Below are 17,585 nucleotides of genomic sequence, written 5' to 3'. Positions count from 1 at the left end.
TGAGCTGTGAATGTGAGCTACTCTCATCCTTTCCTTAAACCTCATTCGTAAACAATCCATTAGTCTCCATCCCACCTCATTCGTAACTATCCGTCTTCTTTTTTGACTTCTTCTTTACCGGGCATTTTGTCTTATCCCATCCCATTCGTAAAGGTGGAACGTTTTTCATTATTTCTTTTCTGCAGAGACTTGTCGTGTGTGTTACTAACGCGAGACAACGCGAGAAAGAAGAATAATTAATTTTTTACTACAAAAACAAGACAATTAGAAGATTACATATCTTTATTTAGTTTATTTAGAGTTTTCAAAACCAGTAAAAAGTATGGTGAATAGTGAACGACATATGTGAAGTAAAGCCTTTTGGAACAATTTCCAAGAGGATGCACAAATAATATACATTTATTGCATTTGTTGTGACATTGTCGGACGGAGGACAGAAACCTGAACCTTGCACTTACATGCCCATTACTATATCGATGTGTCTTATAGGTCTCATGGGTGCCTAACGATGCCTTCCTAAATTAATACCAGGCCTATTTGCAGCAAAAGAACAGATCGCGAAGTTTAAGCCGATTTTACACTTTGTAGGTAAGAAGGTAAAAATCCTTAATTGTGAAGAAGCTGTTTTCACTTTATTTGTTTATTGGTTGTATATGCTGTATATGCTACTGTTTGGCGCCAATCGCTGTTTATATTGATTGGAATTTTGGATCGAGATACTAAACCACCATGTCCAGTTCTATGTTCATAGAAAGAACGCCATTGCCGGCTGCGGAGGATGCTCCGGATTATAATATCAACCCGGATTCAAATCTTGTGGTTGTATACGGAAAAAATGGAATAAGTTTTGACGACAAAGGTTTGGAAAGCTTAATAGGTAAATATGATAAAACGGTAATATCGAATGTAAAATTCCAGAAAGTCTTTTTTAGATGAGAAGAAAATATCGTCTATAAGTGTTATTCGATTAACATCTCCAACTCCTAGTATGCAAGAGGAGGAGGAAGAGGAAGCAAGGCAAGAGGAAATATCAAGGCGTCAAGATTTAGACTCTGCTAATGACAGTTCTGACCAGGGCGATGAAAGCAACTTGTCGGATGATGATCGTAACATTACTGGCGATAGTGACACTTCCGATCGCGGTGATGCCATACAGAGCTCCGAGGATAATAAGTCTAAAACCAAGGCAGTACCTCGTCGGCGAGGACGACAACCAAATGTGGTAAAACAGAAAAAAATATTTCGAAAACGCAGAAGGGATCGCCCTAAAATAGTTGGATTGCGCTTTGAAGAATTCTATTCCCCAGATGATGCTGGAGAAATTGTAAAAGAAGCTCTCAGTAAGTAATGTTCGAGACGTCTTTAAAACAACTGTAAAAAATTTTTAAACATTTCTAGTCTTGTCTTTAAAATATTTTGATTTCTTTTTTTCCTTATTTTTGCAGAATTGGCTGGTTTAGGACCCGACAGAAAAAGCAAAGAAGATATTGAGTTCCAGTTACTTGTTATACGGAACGATCATTGCTACACACCTTTCACTTCACCCAGTCAAATGAAAGCTAAACTAGCCGCGGACAAATTAGAATTGGAGCAACAATCCAATAGTCGCAAATCTGTTGGCTCGCAAAATCAATTGGGTGTTGGAAAACAGCTGTTTGTTCGGAAGAAAATCCTTCAGAAAACAGACTCATTGTCAAAATTGCCTAGTCCAACAACATATATAAAAGAAAAGAGTGTTGCATCATCTAGCAAATCAATTTGTAAGGAAGGCAAAGACTTCAAGTCTGTTGAAAACAATGAAGAATTGGAAAAAGATCCTCGTGTACCGACCGACGAAAAAGACTTCACATCTGAAGGGGATGAAGAGAGTGAATGTACGGCACCCGAGGAATCAGATGATTCCGACAATGACCGTGATAGCGATTTAGATTTTGATGTGAACAATCCAAAGGGCCGAAGAAGAAAAATTAGAGCTGCTAAAATTGCCAAACGTGTATCTAATACACCGAAAATTCTTCAGAAGACAAGGCGTGCTCCTACTCAAGAAGAGCAATCAGAGCTGGCGAATAAACCAAGTATGAACACATCTACTACGATTCAGAAATTCAAGCCAAATGTAAAATCCGCAGCCGATATTGGCCGCATCACAGTTCGTTCGAATCCAACCAAGTTGCAATCGCCAGCTCTTTGTATGCCCACTAAGAGTACAGGTCAAGATTTATTGTCATCTACCGGCACAGTTTCTGAATCTCCATATAGAAAACTAAATGAAAGCAAGACACTGCATACACAAATGATCAATGTCAAAACAGTTCCCATAAAGACAAGCAACACAATCAAGACTATGACATCCCCTCAAACCCATAAGGAGATTCTTATTAACAAAAATATTATGTCGAGTCCAAAAACAAAAGGTTTCACTGACTTGAATACACTTCTAATGGACCAACAAGAACAGAGATTACATCCAACATCTACATCCTATTCAAAACCCTCATTTAAAACGACAATTGCAGCTGCAGTCTCACCGAAACCGACCGCTGCGCCAAAAGGTTTTATGCCATTAGGTGTTGAGACTGCATCTAAAAATCAGTTACCAGCACAAATATCCATTCAAACACATCAAAGTTCTTCGGAATTGGAAGCTGAACACGATAAGCAACTTGATTTAATAAATTCTATCGTTCAGGATGAAATGCAAAAGCCCAAAGAAATGCTTACTCCCGCACCCTGTAATATTATTGAGAATATTCCAGAATTAGTGAAGATGTTGGAAAGTACTGAAGCATCTTTGGTACCAAATATAGCCGCTATGAATAAAGGTATGCAAGAGTCGAGACTTGATGCATGTCAAAATGAAATTCAAAGCGACAAATTGGAAAATCCCAGAATTAATAATCCATCTGAGAATAGCAGTGTCAAACTTACAGATATCGATCTAGGTAACGCATCTTTGTTAAATGGGCCTGACGGAAATGATGACGATTTACCGGATGATATACTGCAACAGGTGGTTGAGTTAATCAAGGACGATAAAACTTTACAAGAAGCGGTAGATGTTTTGGGTTCTGGAGATTCGAACGACCCCATTGTTAGCAGCGCCACTATGACCCATCCGAACCCTCCACCGTTGGCTCCTATTTCTCAACAGAGAATTAGTAATAAAAATATTTTAGAGGATATTCCTCATTCTTCGAGGAGTATTATACAAATGAGCATTTCAAACATACCAGCAACCACTTCAACGGTGACTCAATCAGGCCCGGAACAAAATCGTGCTATGCAACAGACAATAAAAATATCACCATTGGCTCGCAAAGAACCCATACAAATTGTTCGAGGCAATGGACGTGTCATTACACTGCCTCCTATCGAGGCACCAACAACGCGGGCTAAGAGACGAGCACAAACACAACCTTTTACACATCCCGTCATGGGAAATACTTCAACACAATCAACTTCATCGATTATTTCCACTACTGTCAATGATGTTCCGTTGGAGAGTTCCAACGTTGCAACAACATCTGCTAGCTCTCTTAATACTTCTTCAGAGAGGAAAAATCCAGACACTACTAGCCGCAGAAGATGCTCTAAAGAAAACGTTACAGCTTCTACAACAACGCCACAGAAAATCAAGCGGAATGCAAGCAAAAAAACCAATAAATCGAAAGCTGATGCCGGTGCATCAGACTCTGGAGACGAAGATGATGACGATCCAAATAAGTAAGTTTAGACGTTAACGGTATAGTAAACACGATGAATAATCTCGTGACATGTTTTTTTTAGGTTATGGTGTATATGCAGACAACCTCATAACAACAGATTTATGATATGTTGCGATGTTTGCGAGGATTGGTTCCATGGAACTTGTGTAAATATAACAAAAGCTATGGGACTAGAGATGGAACAGAAAGGCATTGATTGGACATGCCCCAAGTGCGTAAAGAAAATCGAAGAACAGGTAGGATTATTAATTACAACTACAGGTTGTCGCTCGCACATGCTTAAACTGTTTCCTCTGTCTGTGTTTTTAGAAGCAACCAAAAATTACTGACCTTTTCAAAAAGGAAACTGCATCGCCATTGCAACCAGCGGTAGTTACAAGTACAACGGTCATTTCCACAACTCCAACAATATGTAGCGCGTCTACCTCGGCAACGACCGTTGTAACTTCCAATTTGCAACAAGGAGTCAGTAAAATTATATCAGAGCCGACTAAACAAGCATTGGCCGAATCGCCAAAACCCAAACTACAAACGGGACAGATTATAAATCTTAAGGATTTCAGTGGGAAAAAGGTTTACATTCAGACAGCGCCAGGAAGTGCAAGTGGAGGCCAGAAGAAAATAATTGTCACTACAACACAACCACTTAAAACAACATCTAATCTTAGCTCCCCAGTAAGAACGTTCGCTGTTGTAAAGCAAATATCCTGTACCGGAAAACAGCAGGCACCAAATCAAAATATAAAAGTTATAAAGGCGATATCATCTCCGGCACAATCATCAAGCCAGCAGCCGATCAAAGTCGTTTCGGCAACTCCTCCGAAAGCAGCAAATTCGTCAAATGAATCTCTGAACACGAAACCATCGAATGAACCCCCCACTTTATGCATTGTTTGCAAGAAAAATGCACGTCCCAATTCGATTTATTGTAGCGATGATTGCATACGGAAACACTCACAGACTGCGTGGGCTACTTTGAGTACCAATTCGCAAGATGACAAAACAAAGAAAAAATCCAAAGGCCTGTTTGAAGAGGAGTTATCAATGCCAGATCGTAAGACCAAGATGGAAAGAGTAAGTATATATTTTAGAATCTAGCTCTATGATAGTGTCTTCCTTCAATTGTTAAATACATTTTTATTGTTCTAGGTAAATGTTTTCGAACGCAAAACTGGACGAACGTAAGTATACTGTCATATATTTTTAGCTAATTAAATGTATAACCTTTGCAAAAAAAAATATGTTTGATATTACTATTACGACGTTTAGGCTAACCGGACACAATGCACCAACATTTGCAAATCTAAAAAAATGGCTCCAGGATAATCCAACATTCGAAGTTATTCAACCCGGTAGTCCACAGGCTCTTGATATAGAGGTATATATCTCTATATATATAAATATATATATTTAATTTCAATTTATTCGCTTTTCAATTTTCTTTTCAGAAAAGACAAAGAATACGTACACAGCATTCATCTTCGCCAACAGTTTCTAAGATGGCCACTTCCCCTCCTCCGTTGAAATTACTTCCGTTTTCAAATGTGGTTCACCAACAAAAAGCTGACACAAGATCGAACAGTCCACAGACCAATTCACCTGTTAATGTAAATAAATCTACATTGTCGGCTCTACATTCGAAACCTACAAAGACTATTCAGGAAGTACTGAAGAATTCGCCAACAACGTCATCCAATTCACGGCCCGGTACACCTAAGCAATTGCTGAAGTATCCGCAGCAAGTATCAATTAAAGCGGACAGAGTTCAGAAATCAAACGATGACTCAAAAACTGCAAAAGAGAAAGCAGCCAGTTCTCAAAAACGCTCCGTTAACATGGAAGCGGGCAGTAAGGCAACTGGACACGATGAAGATATTCGTCATGTTGTCCGCCGTACTCTTAAGGAACAATTGTTGCAAAGAATTCAAGAAGAAGCTGTAGTCACCCACCAGGACTCTGCTGGTGAAAGCGATGAGAACAAAATAAGCGATATGCCTAAATTATCGGTAGAAGAAGTGGACGAATTTATAAAAGCTACTGAACTGGAAATGTACAACTATTTTAGTCGCGACACAGGTGCCAAATATAAAGCCAAGTACCGTTCGCTTATGTTTAATATCAAGGACAGGAAAAATCATACACTCTATGCTAAGATATGCAGGAAACTAATAGAGCCCAAACAATTAGTTCGTATGTCACCCGAAGAAATGGCGTCTCAGGAGCTGGCACAGTGGCGGGAACAAGAAACCAAACACCAACTGGAGATGATAAAAAAATCGGAGTTAGACTTGTTATCGTGCGCAAAGAACTATGTAGTGAAAACACACAAAGGAGAAGAGGTTATTGAAGGAAAGTCTTCGGAATTTGAGAATATCGCTTTGACAATACCGGAAGAGGACACAAGTCATAAAACAAAATCCGCAGATGAAGTCACAACATCTAAATCTCTTTCTCATATATCTGATTTGGATTATCTTTCTGCTTCCAAGTCACATACACAACATGTGAAATTAAGCGGCGACGACGACAAACACAAAACTTCTTCTAGCAGCACTACTAACAAAGAAAAGGATAAAGAGAAGGAACGGGGCAGAGAACGCGAACGAGACAAAGATAAAAATCGCGACAGGGAAAAAGATCGCGAGAGGCATCATAAAAGCAAAGATCGGTATCGGGATAAATCCCGACCTAGAAAACGTAGTCGAAGCCGTTCTCGCAGCCGCAGTGGCGACCGTAGCGAAAAACGACATAAAAGTTCAAAGGATATTAAAGATGAAAAACGAGATAAAGAGAAGGATCGTGTCAAAGATCGCTCAGATCGCGATCAGCATACCGATAGTAGCCTAAAGAAACCTGCAATGCAGGCGGAGAAAAAGGCGACGAGTACACAAAAAAAGAAAATCAACCAAGATCAAACTTCGAACTTATTAGAAGAATACAACTTGGTTGATAAGATCCTGGAATCTACTAAAACCGTAGAAGAAGCAGCTAACTTGATCAGCGAAAAAAACAGAGAAGCAGACAACAGTAGGAAAACTCCAACTCTATCATTGTCAGCACCTTCGATCACATCCACCACTAGTAGCAACAGCGATAATAGCTATGTTATTGACATCCCTGCCCCCTCGAGTTATGTTGACTCAAGTGATCAAGAACCTAGTAGCACAGTTTCAATTCCCACACCGCCACATGATCCATATGCAAGATTTATTTCTTCATCGCCCCCATGCGATGGAAACGAATTAGGTCGTTATAACAATACAATTTTATGGTCGGGCAACATAAATATGGTGGACGTCACGTCTTTCCATCTATGTCTACAGGCCCTATCGGGAACTTGTCACAATATATCAAAACTCTTGGCCAAGGAACTAGACGTTGTTGGTCGTATTGGACCCGAAACTGTATGGGATTATATTTCGAAGATCAAAAAGAGCCCAAATAAAGAGATTGTTCTCTTGCGACTTTTGCCGGCAAAGGAAACAGAAACAGCCGCATATAAATTGCTTTATGAGTATCTGGAAATACGTAATCGGTTGGGTGTGATCAAAAGTATATCACAGTATATAAAAGATTTCTATATATATCCATTGGCGGCAGGAAAATTAATGCCTGCTGTATTGCGATTCAATGAATGCAGTGAATTTTATGATGACCCCTGTCGGCCGGATATGTTAATCGGTATAATAGTGCGTGTTGTTGGTAAACGTTATAGCTCAGTGGCTAACCCAATTAGCGAGACAGCAACAAAGGTAAGTAAATCGTGATGATCACATAGACACTATGATAAAGATTGGGAAACAAGTTATGCACAAATAGAATATAATCATAATAAAGTTCTTCTGATATATCGTTGAGATATTTTACATTTAATCAATATTGATAAAATGTCCAATAGAATTTGTTAATTTATTAGGAGCATATTTTTAACGCTGTGGAACAACATTTTCTATTGTACGGTATTTTAAAAGGTGTGGAATAATCCACTCTACAATACTAATATTATACCCAATTTTGTTATTTGTATTTATAGTTCGTTGGTCGTGATATCGATGCTCATACACCTCCAGGTAGCCCCAAGCTTAAGAAACGCCGCTCGTCTCCTAATCCACAGGATATCGATATTGACGCCATAATAAAGGCGCCAATTGCCTCCAAATTACAAAAAGGTAAATATAGTTTAAACTATCTGCGTATCCAGATATAACAAGTTATTTTTGTGTTCATTCATTTCATCGTATAGCCACAACATCTGCTACTTTGGTATCAAGTATGAAAGACGCTGATGAACCATATTCCCCTGGAGGAAGCTCGGGCGATGAGGATTTGCGATTGTTGCCCATAAAATTGCCCGTTGGCCCCAATCAAATACAAACAGCTGAAGAAGAGCTGAAGCGTAAAATGGAAGAGATTAATAGACAAATAGCAGCACAGGAAATGGAAATCGCCGGTCTGCTTACCGGAGAAACAGCGGTAGGAACAATAAAACTTCGACATTTACATAAATACTTATTCATATGAATTTGAATATATTTTAGAAATATGGAAATACATCGGGAACAACATCAAAAGTATTGGCAAACATAGCCATACCTTCGAATTTATCTCAGATTCTAGCTAGTATAAAGACGTCAAATCCTGCACAAGAGGTTCGTTCGGCCGTACCACCGCCTCCGCCCTTGATTGGATCGTTGATCACATCGCCAGCTCTGCCCGAGTCGGTCGAGGAATACAATCCAGCTGACCCAATCGAATCATCTTATGGACAAAAAAGTAAACGAATACGTGGATGTGGAAGAAGGCTTAGTACTTACTTTCTTTTCTTCTCTTTCAGGCACTACATCAACAAGTCGGCTCGCTAAACTAAGTGAAGCAGAGCTTCTTAGTATGGTTCCCGATGACATTGTCCTAAATGTCAAGACACCACCGGGGCGCTGCGATGAACCTCCTCCGCCCGGTGTTTAAGAAAAGTCTAACAACTGTAGACTGTAATGTACATGGAAAACGTTATGAATTGTAACCGCTTTCGCAGAATTAGTTTTAGTCCCATTAAATTTAAGTATACTCGCCGACAAATTATCGCTGTATTTAGTTACTCCTTTTCATTAAAATATAATATTTTAAAGATCTAGACTTTTAGTATAAAATAAGATTAATCGTTTTCCCACTACAGATATAAAAACTGCTTTCATGATAAAAATCACATTTGAACAAAAAAAAAAACCTTAAAAATCGTTTCACATTCGTTTGCACAGCCAAAGGCCACATAAAACATATGAATTGTTTATTTTTTCTTGAATCAGAATTCTTTTTCTATTTTTAGTACGTTTTTTTATGTTACTGGATAATTGTACAATTGTTTGACACATTGGATTTATTATTTCAAATAAAACTTATAAACATGATACGTGTGATTGGGTTCGTTATATTTTATTTAGAAAATTGAATTATTTTGGTAATTTCATTAAATATAGAGAAGCTTTCTTCTAAATTTTATGATAGGCACATCATATACAATAAAGGGAAATATATACAATATACAATAAAGGGAATAATCGGGTATGTTCTGGAACTCACGGTGTGTTCTTTTCACATTACACATACACTTCACCTCAGAAGCTACCTCCTGTTCTGCTTCTCACGTGAATTGAAATTTTGAACTGCGACAAAAATAAACGTCAACATGGTACTTTGCAGAAATATTGTTGCCATACAACATAAACTGTATTCGTTTTTAGCATTGCTTCTGTAATTTTTTAGTAATTTCGTTAATTCTAACGACAATTTTATTATTATTTTTTAATATTTTATTATTCGCAACATAAAATATATGTATGAAACCTCTGTAATATCATTAAATTGTTGATTGATTTAGGGGGAACATTTGGTAACCCTATCTTTTTCGGCCTTACATCGAATCAGCTGTTTGTGTCAAGCAAGAAATTCAGTTGAAGAAAATTCAAGTATCTATTTAAAATTTGTTTTTAATGGTGTTTCATGTTCATTTTGTGATTTTAATCACATTATACGCAATAATAACATATCAATCTATCATCATGTGCGTTTTTTATTTCAAAAAAGATGTTCTTTTATATGAAAAATATATGGCAACACCCGGCTCTCACTATGGAAATGTAAGTGTAAAGAATACACCTCAAATGGGTGTAAAGTGTGTTACAGAACACCTCGGCGTGTGTTCGATACACTTCTGCCGTTGAAGTGAATTCCAGAACATGCCCGAATAATTTTCTCCATTTTGTAAATAGTACATGTCGTCGGTGTTCCCTTTGTCGGTGTGGTTTACACTTGAATTTATTCATTAATTGGTGATAATCCACAATGTGAAAACTTCCGCGGTGATCCAACGCTCATCTTCTTCATCTTTAAAATTTTCCTCGGAAAACCCCAAGCTAAGATCTATTAATAAGGTCACCCAGCTAGCGAAAATCAGCTGTTTTCTCTCAAATCTAATGTCAAATATGTGGCCTTTGTTTACACTTTTATATTGGAAGACAATTCACAGCAAACTTAAGAGACATCAGATATCCAGCTGGACACCCTGGACGACCTTATTTATAGGCCTTGACAAAGGCCATTGACAAAGGCATCGATAAAACCAAGGTACATATATAAGGTAGCCGCATCGGCGAATTGGGAACATGATATGTCAAAATGGTAAACAAGGCGAATAATTATTTACAATTATTTTTGAAGTATGAAAAATTTGTTTACATTCTTTTTAAATAGAATAATTTTGTTTAAGTGTCGTACCTAATTTATTGTGCTCCGTACAAAAATTCTCACCTTTATAGGGTTTGTTAGACGTCAGTATTACCCAAATACGCAAGGACTTTATTTGGATCTGTGCGAATTGGAAACGGCGAAAATGGATAAAAATATTATTTTAAGTGGTCGAAAAATGTTTACATGTGTAGAAAAACAAAATTTTCAATGACTGAAATTCTATTTTCAGAAAAAAAAAATTTAAAGTACGCATTGTCATGTTGATAATTTTCAACTTTTTATTTTGATACGCAATGCGTATTTGGGTAACATTCATTGAAATATATTGTTACGTTCTTGGATTTTACTTAATCCCGTGTAGACGTTGTTTTATTTCCCAATACAGTTCGTACCAAATAAAACGCGGGTTCTTTCGGATTACGATTATTACAATGATTTTATTCACACAACTTTACTTTGCACTTTACTCGACGGTTTCAATTCGCGATCTGATTCACAACTGACTAACTACCTTTCCATTTCCCCTATTTATATGAGCCTTGCTTGTCGCTACAGAAGTTTCTAGACGATCTGGTAACACCTAGATCACGAACAATCTACCAATGCAACACACATACAAACTTACATTGAGTGAACAATAACAACAACACATACAAACTTACATTGAGTGAACAATAACAACAACACATACAAACTTACATTGAGTAAACAATAACAACAACACATATACAGGCGAGGGGGTAACAAAGAAAAAGGAATTAAGCGATCATCAATGATGACGTTTAACAAGAATTGTACGACAATAACAAAATAGAAAATGGAAGAGGAAATGGAAGGATGTAGAAAAATCTATACAGTATTTGTTGTTGTGAAGTTATTCGAATAAACTGCGTAGTAGAAATTTACGTTACAATTCAAATTCTTAAATTAACGGAATTCATCTAAATTAATCTTAAATCTAAAGTTATTTTCGTAACATTGCCCCCCGCTTAAGCCTGTTCGTCCCGAATAGGCACAGTTCCCGTTCCGTAGGGGGTCAGCCGCTCCAAATGTACAACTTTCATCTTCGACCTGGGACTGTCGCTCCTCTGGATGCGATAAACGACGTCATTTATTTTCGTGACAATCTTGTAGGGTCCTTCCCAGTGCGTTTGCAATTTGGAAAGTCCTTTTTTTCGTTGTGGGTTGAACAATAGTACCAGTTGCCCTTCTTGGAACCCATCGGTATTTGCCGCTCGATCGTACCTTGCCTTCATGCGGTTGCTAACCATTTTTATTCGATGGCGAACTGCATCATCCCAGAGTTCTGACTGTCTTCTTCTTGGTTCACATCGTCGTTTGGGGTGTCAAATCACCACTTTCCCGTAGATTTGTTCTGTGGAATCATGAATGGCCGATATAAGCCAGTAAAAACTTTGGAATCTTCCCAGTCCGTTGGCCACTGTCCATTGATTGTGGATGTCTTTCCACCATGAGGCGTCGTTCTGGTTTTCTTGATTCCGTAGGAGTTACACATTTCCTTGAAGATCGCTGATTCAAAGTTCCTACCTTGATCGGAATGAACCTCCGATGGAACACCATAGCGACAAATCCAATTTTTGCTGAACACATCCACAATTGTCCTGGCTTCTTGATTTGGGATAGCATAAACCTCTGGCCATTTACTGAAGTAATCCATGACCACTAAGACATACCGGTTCCCAGAGTCGCTTGTGGGGAACGGTCCAGCTACATCCATTGCGATTCTTTCAAAAGGGGCTCCTGAATTATACTGCTGCATGTAGCCTCGACTCTTTCGTGTTGGACCTTTAGCTCTTATGCACCTTTCACAATTGGCGATCCAGTCGGCAATGGATTTTTGACAGCCGACCCAGTCGAATCTCTGCTTTACCTTTTCAGCCGTCTTTTGCCAAGATGTCCTCCACTTGGCCCAATAGGATTTTAAAAGAGGGCTTTCGACAATTTCTTTGACATCTCTTATTTTGGAGTCCCACTGGGCCAGGGATCTCTTCGTTGTTCCGGTGAGAATCTTCACCCGACTCAAACTGCACTTTCCCATTTGCTTTGTAGCCTTTGAGCAACCATCTATTATGGCCGACGAGGGCATCAGCATTATCCCCGCCTTCTCTGGCCCAAATCATAGGATTTTAAAAGAGGGCTTTCGACCTTCCGGTAATTTCTTTGCAGCAACCATTGGAGAGCAGCGTGGTCGGTCCTCCATGGCCGAAAATGCTGGCCAGCAAGCATCTCTCCTCGTCACACAGTAATTCCTCTCAGGCTTCGATCTTCACTGTAGTACCCGATGAAACTGCAATCCGTCGATTTCCTGGGAAAGGACGCCACCGATGCCTCACGCACTTGCGTATGTGTCCAGAGCAAACTTTCCGCCAGGTATAGGGTATGCCAAAATGGGGGCTCTGCATAGCAGGTCTTTGAGCTTTCTGAATGCCTCTTCTTGGTCGTTGCCCCACTGAAACCTCTGGCCTTTTTGCGTCAAGCGGTGTAGACAGGCGGCGATGTTGGCAAAATTTGGGACAAATCGACGGTAGTAGGTGCAGAGACCCAGAAAGCTTCGCAGCTCATGGAGATTTCGGGGCTGCGGCCAATCTCTGACGGCTTGAATTTTCTCCTTATCCGTCGATATGCCCTCCGGCGTCACGTGGTGCCCCAGGAACTTCACCTCTCGTTGGAAGAGACTGCACTTCTTCGGGTTTAACTTGAGGCCTGAAGACGAAAGCTGCTGTAGAACATCCCTTAAGTTCTTGATGTGTTCGTCGAAGTTGCGTCCCATGACTATGATGTCATCCAGGTATATGAGGCATGACTTCCACTGCAGACCTTTTAACACACGCTCCATCAGCCTTTCAAATGTAGCCGGGGCGTTGCAGAGTCCGAATGGCATGACATTGAACTGCCAGAGACCCCCATTAACGCCAAACGCTGTTTTCTCTTTATCTTTCTCGGCGATCTCTACTTGCCAGTAGCCACTCTGCAGGTCAAGGGTGGAAAACCATGACGTCCCGGCTAATGTGTCCAATGTGTCGTCGATTCTTGGGAGCGGATAGCTGTCTTTCTTGGTGACATCATTCAACTTTCGGTAGTCCACACAAAATCGCGTGCTTCCGTCTTTCTTCTTGACCAAGACCACTGGGGAGCACCATGGACTTGACGATGGTTCTATTACACCACTCTTTTCCATTTCACTTATCAGCTTCTGGACCTCTTCTCTTTTTGCCAGGGGAACACTTCTTGGAGGCTGTTTAATGGGTCTCGCGTCTGCTGTATGGATTTCATGCTTCACCACTGATGTTCTTCCTTGGTGCTCTTTTGTCAACGCAAAGGTAGAGGCATATTTCCATAATAGCTGCTTAGCCTTGTTCCTCTCGGAAGGTGATAATTGGTGTGTCCACTCTTTTATGTAGCCGTCGAGGTGCTTCTTCTCCATGGCTGCTGGCTTTTCGGTGCTAGTTTCCAAATTAATTACAGCTTCAGCTGGTGTGCATTGTCCAACATCGGAAAATTGGCAAATTTGCTCTTGCTTGTTTGACAGGTTCAAAACTCTAACAGGAATCAGTCCGTCCTCGTTGCTTTTCACCAGGGCATTCGCTATTAGGATGTTACTGTTTATGTTTTCTGCTGGTTCCACCACCCACAACTTCTCGGCTCCACAATCTCCATTCATTGGTACCCATATTATTGCTTCGGCACAGGGCGGTATTATCTCTGGATGGTCCGTAGTCAGACGTCTAATGGGTGTACTTTCATCGTAGCCCACGTTTAACGGAATTTCGACGTTAGACCAGGTCATCACACGCTCTTTCATATCCAAATTGATACCGAAGGCAATCATAAAATCTGCGCCTATTATCACTTCGTCTACGATATCGGCAACTATAAACTCGTAATTCTCCGATTTATTGGCAATAGTTAGTCTCAGGGTAATCTTGCCGTGTACTGCCGCGTTGCTGTGCGCAGTCTGACTCCATTAAGTTGCGTTATTTTTCCCTTTACCAGATCTGATCTTATGATGGACTTTGATGCGCCAGTATCTAACGTCAGAACTCGCTTGTCACCATTGATGTACCCAGTTGTTGTTAGGTTGTGACTTTTCTGTTGTACTATTGCTATGGAGATTGTGGGGCCATCGTCGATGGGAGCCAGTTCATGCCCCGCTGGACTGGCTCGATTTAGTTTAAAGGTGACTCATTCGTGGATTGTTGAGCCATTCTTCTACAATCTTTCGTTGGAGGTGGTGACGATGACCTGGATCGCTTGCGCTTAGCTCTGCATTCGCGCGCAATATGACCTGCTTTATCACAGTTGTAGCATCTAACCCTGGGCTTAGTCATCCCTACTAACTTTGTTTCTTCTATTACCCGCCTCATGGCGTCCTCGATCGAGTTAACGAGAGATTTGGGTTCGCAACATTCGGTCTCCAGTTGGCGAATCTTGTGGGTATGGGGCTTAACAATTATTCTTGCCGTCTCTTGGGCAAGGGCAAACGACACGGTTTCGGCAAATGACGCTTTTGGTGACGCATATGTTGCACATTTAATCTCAGGGTCACGTATGCCATTCACAAAGGTTTCGATTTTCATACGGTCCAGCAATGGGTGATTCTCTCCTGGATACGTCATTAGCACCAAACGTTCCACCTCAGCTGCAAAGTCTTGTAACGTCTCGTTTGCCCTCTGTACTCTTCCCCTTAATTCCATAAGGTAGATGTTTTGTTTATGTTCGCCACCGTACTTACGTTCCAGTGCAGCAATAACATTTTCATAGTTGTTTCTAGAAGCGACAGGAATACTCTGTATAACATCAGCAGCACTGCCCTTCAATGCCAGAAGTAGTGCAACCGCTTTGTCGCTGTCGTTCCACGAATTTCTAGAAGCCACTGTCTCGAACTGTAACTTGAAAACATTGAATGACGTAGAGCCGTCGAATACAGGAGGTTTGATTTTTAGTGCGTTATCAGGAACTCGCACCGGACCACCTTTGATTTCCAGTTCCGACATTTTCTTCTCCAGATTCGTAAACCTGTGGTCGTGGGCCAGAAATTTCTCATCCACAGACAGAATTTTCTCGTCAACCGACTGCACTTTCTTATCCAACTCTTTAATTTGGACCTCCACGGTTTCCACTCTCCTTCCAATAAATTCTGTAATGTTCTCGAGTTTCTCGTTCATTATTCTCGAATTTTCTTCTAACTTTCTGAAATTCTCTTCGCTCCTTCTGGAATTTTCCTCAAACATTTTAGCCAGCATTTCTCTTAAATCGTCACCCCTGGCAGCTACTGACGAGACTTCCCCACCGTTGGATTCGCCCATTTCCGATAAATCCACTTCATCCTTACTGTCAAACTCGTATGTATCGATGTTCATACCACGGCGCTCGAACTCATCAAACAGTCGTTTTTGTAGCTCAGCCTTGTTGCCAGTAGAGGACAATTCCAATTTATTGAGCTCCTTCTTCAAGTCTTCCACTCGTAGATCCTTAAACTTCATCGTAGTATTATCGTCATCTCACTTCCGACACCAATTGTTACGTTCTTGGATTTTACTTAATCCCGTGTAGACGTTGTTTTATTTCCCATTGCCAAATTTATTTCGAGCTTTTATTGACACAACTTTACTTTGCTTTACTTTAGTCTTCCATCTGATTCACAACTGACTAACTGCCTTTCCATTTCCTTTTATATGACTTGCTTGTCGCTACAGTATTATCGTAATCAACACACATACACTTACATTGAGTGAACAATAACAACAACACATACAAACTTACAATGACACCACATATTGTTAACAATTAACAAACAAAGAAAGAGGAATTAAGCGATCATCAATGATGACGTTTAACAAGAATTGTACGACAATAACAAAATAGAAAATGGAAGAAAATGGAAGGATGTAGAAAAATCTATACAGTAGTTGTTGTTGTGAAGTTATTCGAATAAACTGCGTAGTAGAAATTTACGTTACAATTCAAATTCTTAAATTAACGGAATTCATCTAAATTAATCTTAAATCTAAAGTTATTTTCGTAACAATATGTATATTTAACTTTTGAGGTGAATAAATAAAATAAAAAATAAATGCATTTAGGCACGACCCTAATTTTTAAAATATATGAATTAAAGCTATATTTACGGATGCAAAAACGTTTGTAATACTATTAAAGAGATTGGACGATATATATTTTGGCAGATACCAAGAGGTGGACCAATTCTGAACAAGTTTTTCGAGGTTTTTCAATCGTTTCTCAGATTTAACTAATAACGTAATAATGATTGTTCTTAATGTTTTCAGATCCATCTATACGTTGCTACAAAATAGAGACGTTAACATATGCAAAACCTCGAAAACTGAGCAGTTGGATCCTTATTGGTATACATACATTTTGGAGAAAGCCCTTTTGCGACGACGCTAACTTTTGAAGATTATGACGTTTGCATTATAAATGTGTAGGTCACCGCTGAAGCATTCTATATTCATACAAATTAGTGTTTCGTGTCAATATAACGGTACTGTTCAAGTCGTACTTTTGGCACTTTTAGTAAACGGAAGTCACTGTAATTAGCATTTGGAATAATAAATCTTTTTCTGATGTATCTGATGTTTAAATTTTTCCTAATCCTTGGTCTAACCCCATCTTTAAGTTATATCTCGACTAGTCAAGTCGATCTACCTATATGTGACCTCGGTTTGTACATTATAATTTGCGATCAAAATGTTATGTATCAATATCAAAATATTTCGTCTGTAGATTCGGTTCTGGTCAAAGACAACACCATAATGATAATGATAGGTTCGTTCGTTTACTCAATAATTTGTACGAATTTGTACAAATTATTACAAAATGTTGTTCGTTTACCCAAAAGTCCAGTAAAAGAGAGTGAATTGAGAGAGCAGATTTGACAGTTGTGTTACTGAGTATTTGCAAATTCTTACAAGGAAAATTTATTCAGTAAGAATTTTCTTGTACCATCAGCTGATATTTAATCAGCTGTTTTGTTATGTTTTGTAAACAAACAAAAAATTTTTCTCAAGAAAATTGATTGTTTTGTGAATTTTATTTTGATTTTGTATCATTGAATACCAAAATGGATGAAGAAAA

At 39.3% G+C, this 17,585-nt stretch overlaps 1 protein-coding gene across 1 annotated transcript; it reads left to right on the top strand.

Moving 5' to 3' along the window:
* The first annotated feature begins 735 nt into the window (after positions 1 to 735).
* On the top strand, positions 736 to 8,690 carry LOC133336495 (uncharacterized). The gene is made up of 13 exons (XM_061544791.1): positions 736 to 877; positions 933 to 1,340; positions 1,446 to 2,826; positions 2,890 to 3,723; positions 3,787 to 3,961; positions 4,035 to 4,799; positions 4,875 to 4,906; positions 4,995 to 5,103; positions 5,174 to 7,477; positions 7,759 to 7,894; positions 7,969 to 8,198; positions 8,264 to 8,498; positions 8,533 to 8,690. Exons 1-13 carry the CDS (start codon positions 742 to 744, stop codon positions 8,688 to 8,690), a joined length of 6,903 nt encoding a protein of 2,300 aa, XP_061400775.1. The 5' UTR covers positions 736 to 741.
* Positions 8,691 to 17,585: the final 8,895 nt, after the last annotated feature.

The sequence above is a fragment of the Musca vetustissima genome, unplaced genomic scaffold, assembly GCF_032173495.1.
Source record: "Musca vetustissima isolate MV318-11 ecotype Yass unplaced genomic scaffold, APGP_CSIRO_Mvet_v1 utg17907, whole genome shotgun sequence".
In the NCBI taxonomy this organism is placed as follows: domain Eukaryota; kingdom Metazoa; phylum Arthropoda; class Insecta; order Diptera; family Muscidae; genus Musca; species Musca vetustissima.
Note: the sequence above shows the minus strand (reverse complement) of the source record. Positions and strands in the feature narration are given on the sequence as shown.

Bases quoted from the DNA above. Each gene is read 5' to 3' on its own strand.
- LOC133336495 (XM_061544791.1), top strand. From the start codon at position 742: ATGTTCATAGAAAGAACGCCATTGCCGGCTGCGGAGGATGCTCCGGAT. The intron at 878-932 runs GTAAATATGATA...AGTCTTTTTTAG, and splicing joins AGGTTTGGAAAGCTTAATAG to ATGAGAAGAAAATATCGTCT. The intron at 4,800-4,874 runs GTAAGTATATAT...TTATTGTTCTAG, and splicing joins GTAAGACCAAGATGGAAAGA to GTAAATGTTTTCGAACGCAA.